Source organism: Paramacrobiotus metropolitanus, unplaced genomic scaffold (assembly GCF_019649055.1).
Source record: "Paramacrobiotus metropolitanus isolate TYO unplaced genomic scaffold, Prichtersi_v1.0 Parri_scaffold0000153, whole genome shotgun sequence".
NCBI lineage: Eukaryota > Metazoa > Tardigrada > Eutardigrada > Parachela > Macrobiotidae > Paramacrobiotus > Paramacrobiotus metropolitanus.
This window is the reverse complement of record NW_026570373.1, coordinates 7,296-13,577: the sequence shown is the minus strand read 5'-3', so window position 1 is coordinate 13,577 and position 6,282 is coordinate 7,296. Positions and strand designations below refer to the sequence as shown.

General features: G+C 44.0%; 1 protein-coding gene across 1 annotated transcript; it reads right to left on the bottom strand.

Annotated features, from left to right (window-relative positions):
- Window positions 1-4,288: 4,288 nt before the first annotated feature.
- On the bottom strand, window positions 4,289-5,808 carry LOC129599712 (uncharacterized). The gene is made up of 4 exons (XM_055498020.1): window positions 5,797-5,808; window positions 5,292-5,615; window positions 4,810-4,965; window positions 4,289-4,474 (listed from the first exon to the last, which is right to left on the bottom strand). Exons 2-4 carry the CDS (start codon window positions 5,571-5,573, stop codon window positions 4,328-4,330), a joined length of 585 nt encoding a protein of 194 aa, XP_055353995.1. The 5' UTR covers window positions 5,574-5,615; window positions 5,797-5,808; the 3' UTR covers window positions 4,289-4,327.
- Between the last annotated feature and the right edge of the window lie 474 nt (window positions 5,809-6,282).

Genomic DNA, 6,282 nt, shown 5'->3' with positions numbered 1-6,282 from the left:
AAGGTCACTGATTGACCTGAAATCAGCTTTTCGTGATGGGCCCTCCATGTCACCATTCTGGCCAAAAGGTTACCATTTTGGCGATGATTGCAGGGAGGTCACGGCAAAAATGTCCGGGGGCATTTTTGCCAGTCACATTCGAGACAGACTGCGTTGGTTTTGCGCTTCAATAAAATGTACATCCAGTTTTTTCATGCGCAGCTCAGACTCCTGTTTTCGTGTTTCTTTACGCATCCATTTCTACCTATCTCTCTTCGCGAGGAGTTCCCTTTTCTTCCTTTCTCTCTTTGCGACGAGCTTCCATTTCCTGCTTGCGCAACTTCTGCTTACAAGTTAATCGCTTCAGTTTATTCCTTGTTATGGAAAGAAGCCTTTATTGATACACATTTGATGTTCTCGTATCCCGACACGAAGGGCCAGATGGCCATTGAATACGTCCCTATGTACGCCCAGTCTCCCGGCAGTTACAGCTGCGTACGCGTATGACCTTATGTTGGGGAAACAGATCCAGAGCGCGAAATACGCCCGGGACGAGAATTTTTGACATTGGTTCTTGAATACGTATAATACAAACAGGAGCACTGATACCTCCTCCTCGGGTACACGGAGGGAGCGTCCGAAGGAATTCTGAGACTAAAAATAATGTTTTTGTAACGGCAGCTGATGTACTGCTTATAATTTACCTGTTACCCAGTTCATACCAAAAAAAAATTTGTCGCCCATTTTGCCATCTTGTAGCCATCGCTGACACCAGTAGACACGCCGAACGTTTCCGAACGATTGCGGTGTGACTGACTTGATGCAAATTGACTGATGCGACAGTCACAATGCACTATAAACAACGCTACAGCTGAATTTAAGTCGAAATGTGTTAACGAGGGAAAGCTTTCAACTGGTCGCGCGATTCACCGACCGCACATAGTATCATTAGATTCCCTGGAATTTATGGAATTTGTTATCTTGCAAAAGGTTTATCCCAAGCAATAAACTGAAGTTGCAAAACTTCAAAGAACCCTACATTGTAAAGATGGCTGCAAGCAATCTTTGACGTCAGCTTGCGATGGTTTCCTGACTTTCCTCAGACTCAGACATTCGGGTATCTTCCAACGCTTATGTAGGTTTTTTGTGCATTACACGCTGTAGATAACGACTGGTAACGTGGGTCATCACGTTCCGGAGCTTATCTACGCTCTGAATGGTCAAAACAACTATACCGCACGTTTTCAAGATACCGCGCTGCACAGCTCCGTTTTTTAACATACCCGCTCTTATCTCTAGGGTACGAATTATAACTTATGCACCATAGTGCGCTGCACTGGCCATATACCAGCCAACAGAGAATCATGTCTGACTCTTCGTATTGGCACTGTACTCGTACAGTTCTTTACCTTTACCGAAAAAAGAACTGAAAAATTATGTTGCACAAATTCTGCGGAAATGGGATTCTGTGTGGATTCTGTGGTGTAGCCGTTGTGGAAACTGAAGTGACCGTCAAATCTAATATCAGGCAACTCTATGAAGGAAGCGTTATGGGAATGTGTAAGTGAAATGGAAAACAGCTTCGAGGATGTGTTGTGCAGTGCATCTGTGGATCACGTTCTCAGCCAATCGGCAAAACGTATATCTTTCGTGATACGAATGCAGCGATGACTAAGTTACCTAATCTTTCACTTGCGCGCAACGGAGCGTTTTGCCCCACTTAAGAAAGCACATATGTCATATCTTTCTACTATGTTCGATTACAGCAAGAACTTGCTATAGGTAGAAGGACTGGGAACAGACTGCGCAACGGTCGCCTACGTCATCACTGTCGCATACAGAAAGCACTGCTGTGTTAATGCTTACCATAGTCCCACAGACTTTGTTGTCCCTTTTAATGGATATTTTAAAGTTTCTTTCTCATCAAAAGCTTTCTGATATTGTTAGAGATCATATTGAATATAGAAACCTCAATTTCGGGGGCTCAAGTAGAAGAGAAGAGAAATCTACTGAAAAAAACTGAGAGAAACCGTGAAAAGCGAGCATCGGCCACCATGGCAGCCGCCCTCCCGTGTATGCGAGAGTGATGACGTCAAACGGTTGGTTACCACTTCTTCTCACACTATAGTAAGTACAGTGAAACTTCTCTGCTACGTACACCCACCGTTCCCGGCTTTCTGAACGTTGCAGAGGGGTGTACGTTAGGTAGGGGCACTGCCCCTAGGGGCGAATAATAACGCCCCCCCCAGGGGTGAGTTATATATTTGTGTGTAATAAGTTTAGTTATATCATAGTGAAAGGATATATAGGCTTACAGTGAGATTACTCTTCGAAGGAAACTGAACAACTTGATTCCTTATGTAAACAAGCTGGTGCGCGTAAATGGGGTTGTGTTTACTTTGCGGGATAGCAGTCACATTCGCATGGAACAAAGATGCGTCCTGCACACCTCTGCGGTAAGCGCATGTGTGTCCCACTGTCACCTTACGTACGCGTTCTTCCCTTGCTATATCTCCCTACTGCAAGTTATTGCACTGGAAGACATAAATCAGACCAGCCTGTCTGTTGTGAGACGCAAGAGAAAGTGTTTGCCTGTGCAAAAGGAACGGCTGGATTTTCACGCAGCCTCAACCCCATTTAGCGCGGTCACTGTTAATGAGATTTTGGTCCCTTAACATGTACAAGTTTCAGACACAGCGGCAGACAGGAGTAGGTGGACTATTATAGTAGACTGTGGTTGTATATTTATGTGGCCGGCAGATTAAATCTTTTCAGCACTGCGATAACTGAGCTTCTCTGACTTAACGGCGTTAATGCTTTCCAGCTTATTCTTTAAAGAAAAGCTGTGACGCTTTCGTTTCGCGTTCATTTTTAAACGGCTGCAGTACCGTTCCTGACAGATTAAGTTCCCAACTGCGCATGTAATTGTTGCTTTTTATCGTTGGGCTGTTTTGCATCGCAAGATTCGGAATTGGGCAGACTTAAAACTAGAAGCCGGAGCTTTCTTTGAAATTGTTGCTTCTCGTTCTTAGCCGGGTGTACGTAACGCAGGGGTTGAATGTACGGTAAATATGGTCTGTCGTTCCGTGATAGGTGTACGTTATACTTGTAGAGGGGTGAACCTTATACAGAGAACTGCCCCTATGTTATAATATGCCGGACAGTCCGGTTCCCAGCCGTATGCACACAGTAAAGGGGTGATCGTTATATAAGGGTGTACGTTAAGAAGGGTTTCACTGTACTTGATTACAGTTATTGTGGAAGATACTGTGCAGCTGTCGTTCAGATTTTTTGTATCGCTTCTGAAATCTTTCGACGTCGCAGAGAATCAAGACACCGGTGAAGATAAAAACAATCTCATTCCACAACATTAATAACGCTCTCCAGTGTGCCGGTAAGTTGGCTGATCACACTGGGCAGGAAATCAGGCATACCGTGGCAATTTTAAGTGTGGAAAAGATCGGAGCGAAAATGCCACAAATATGTCGATGAGGGAGATCCAGTAAAATGTTTATCGTTGCCGTTGTTTAATAGGATCGTGTCCAGCCCGCCTACTTTATGGTAGACGATCCAAAACCAAAAAAATGTCGCAAATGACAGTCGATGCTGCATAGGTGAAGGAACTTTCCATGGTCGGAAAGTGATATTATAGATCATGTGTTTGATACTGGTTGACAAAAACGTGACAAGCGAAATTTAATGACGATTTAATGCAATATCTGAGAATCCATTTTGAATTGTGAATTTGTGATGAGTGCTCGCTGCCGGGACCAAAGTGCAGAAATCATGGGAGCCTCTTAATAATACGGAAACTCCTTTAGGAGTACTACAGTCTCGCTAATGGATCCTCCGGGTATAAACGTTGTCAGAGAACGGTAAAGCTTCATAGTATTTACTGTGCAGTATAATGTTTCTCTTACCATCTTTACAGAAAAATCTCTCTGTGTGCAACACTATGCGGAATTGTAATAAAAACTTTTTCGTTAGTGGTCCTGCTCACTTTATCAACGCCAGTGGTCTAATTTTGTGTCGTCCCGGCTCTCTCGGAAATATTCACCTAAGACTTTCTTCTAAAAATAGGCCAGTTTTATAACAAAGCTTTGATATAGAGCTGAACGAAAATAGCAAACACGGTAGTAGACCACACTGCGGGGTTTTTTTGATTGTTTCTTTTTATGCCAGTTTCTTTATGCGAGATGAGAAAGCGAAAATCATAAACTGCTGGTAGTTTTCAATCTCATGCACAACGCACGCTTATCTCTTGGCGATGCTGTTTTCATAATTATTTTCTGTTACGAATGCTCCGGTTTTATTGCGTATGAATTATGAATAAAGAATGTCTGAACTACTACAGCTGGCATTGAGCAGCCCAGTAAGAGCAGTTCAATTTGGAGAATTCCAGTTTCATTGCGTCCGCTAAGCTGCTGCCACCATTGGTAAGGTTGTCTCCGAGCTCGCTGGCCAGGATTCCATAACTGATGAACAGTCCGATTATCTAAACATAACAAGCGCTGCAGTTTCTATGGTATCATGACACTTCCTACACAAGTCACACGACACAGCATTACTCCCGACTCAGGGACTAACCTTTACGTGGATTTCAACCCATGAAAAAATGTATCAGATTATGTTGGTAAGTAGGCCGCCACTGCAGCTTGCATTCTGCGTTTTTCATGGGCAGAAAAAGCTAACATACTAACATGTTTAGACATGGTGGTGGTTCGCAAAATCTGGAAGAATACGGAGCTTACGAACCGTTTGGTTTCCTTAAATTAAAGAGCTTTGCTACAAATTCATTTACAATTCGTGAAATACTACATTCTTGCTTACGCTGGCTACGAACCCCCGGTCAATGGTGATCATATTAGCGACACTGAACACCGTGGGCTGACTGGCGATGCCATATAGCCGAATAAATGAATCCTTTTTATTGGTTTCGTCTCCTTCGTTATCGATCAGTATCTGCAGTTCGTCGGAAATGTCCGCCTTGAGAAAGCAAGCAGAAGCAGTCTTTTTACCCAGTTCACAAGTTATTCACTTCACTGGTAAAGTGCTATACAGTCAAGTTGGTAAGGTGTCACAAATAATTCAATTGGTAACGTGCTACAGTTCATTTCCTAATTTTTCGACTCAGAGGTGAAAGCAAGGGGTGTGGCTTATTCACAGTCACAGAGAATGGGAATGCTTCGCTGAGTCCACATACATCCATTCAGATTTAAAATCAGTGTGCAGCCGTCAATACAGTGAGCTTGAACTGATTTTGAAGAATGTACAGATATGTTCTGTGAACCAAAAAATACTGTACATGTTACCTGTTCTGCGACAAAAATCGCCGCGGCGGTAACAGAGACGACCAAGAAGGCCTGGAATATCAGCCAGGGCGGCATACTTTCGGCCGAGTTCTTATTCAGACTGTTGATTACCCACATGTATAGCATAATAATTTGCGCGTAGAAACAGAGGAAGAATACCGCCATCCGCTGATTCAGTATCTGTATGTCGCAGCCGAGCGCTGCATGATCTTTCAGCACAGCTTCCACGGCAGCTTTGTCCGCTGTTTCCGCTGTCAACAGCGCATTCAGTTTTCTCCGCATAGCCGAAAAGCCGAAACCGGTGACGATGCAGACGGTAATAAACTGCCCAATAAGCGCATGGTAACCGTAATTATAGACAAGATAGATTAGGGCGATGGCATACGACAACCACACGGTGACTGTCCGTGGTATATTCGGGAATACAACGTAGAAATTCGGGTAATCCCGTAGCAGAATTTCCCGCGCTGATTTTATTACCACAAAATTAAAGTAAAGCACGTACCCCAGCACCGACAGCGAGAACATGCCGGCGAGTAGAATGGCTGGTATGTTGCGGCCGCACTGATGTAATCGCGTTCTCTGGTAAATGCGCTTAATGGCGGTAGTGGTTCTGGAGTGATACAAACTGGAAATCGCAATCAGCATGAACATAACGTCCAATTGACCCGAGCAGAAAACATCCACAAGGTTCTCCAGGGTTCCCGTTAAGCGAAGAACATTCGAAGGGACGTTGATTATGCATACCATCAAAATATTACTAGTTACCAGTACGAGCACATACAGCATATACGCCGTAGTCCAGAGTCTCGACAAAAGCCTGTTTCTTGATCCCGAAAATTCCGGGATCTCCAGACCACAAATTTGTAGTACAGTTGTCCATAACCTGAAGAGTAGATTGAGGACCCTCGAATTGATCTCGGTGAGGGCCATAGTCTGATACAGCTGGTATAGCGCGGTCGTGCAGTCTCTCACCACCAATAGTTCCGAG

Bases quoted from the DNA above. Each gene is read 5' to 3' on its own strand.
- LOC129599712 (XM_055498020.1), bottom strand. From the start codon at position 5,573: ATGCGGAGAAAACTGAATGCGCTGTTGACAGCGGAAACAGCGGACAAA. The intron at 4,966-5,291 runs GTAACATGTACA...TGCTTTCTCAAG, and splicing joins CGATTTTTGTCGCAGAACAG to GCGGACATTTCCGACGAACT. The intron at 4,475-4,809 runs GTAAGCAAGAAT...TGTTATGTTTAG, and splicing joins ACCGGGGGTTCGTAGCCAGC to ATAATCGGACTGTTCATCAG.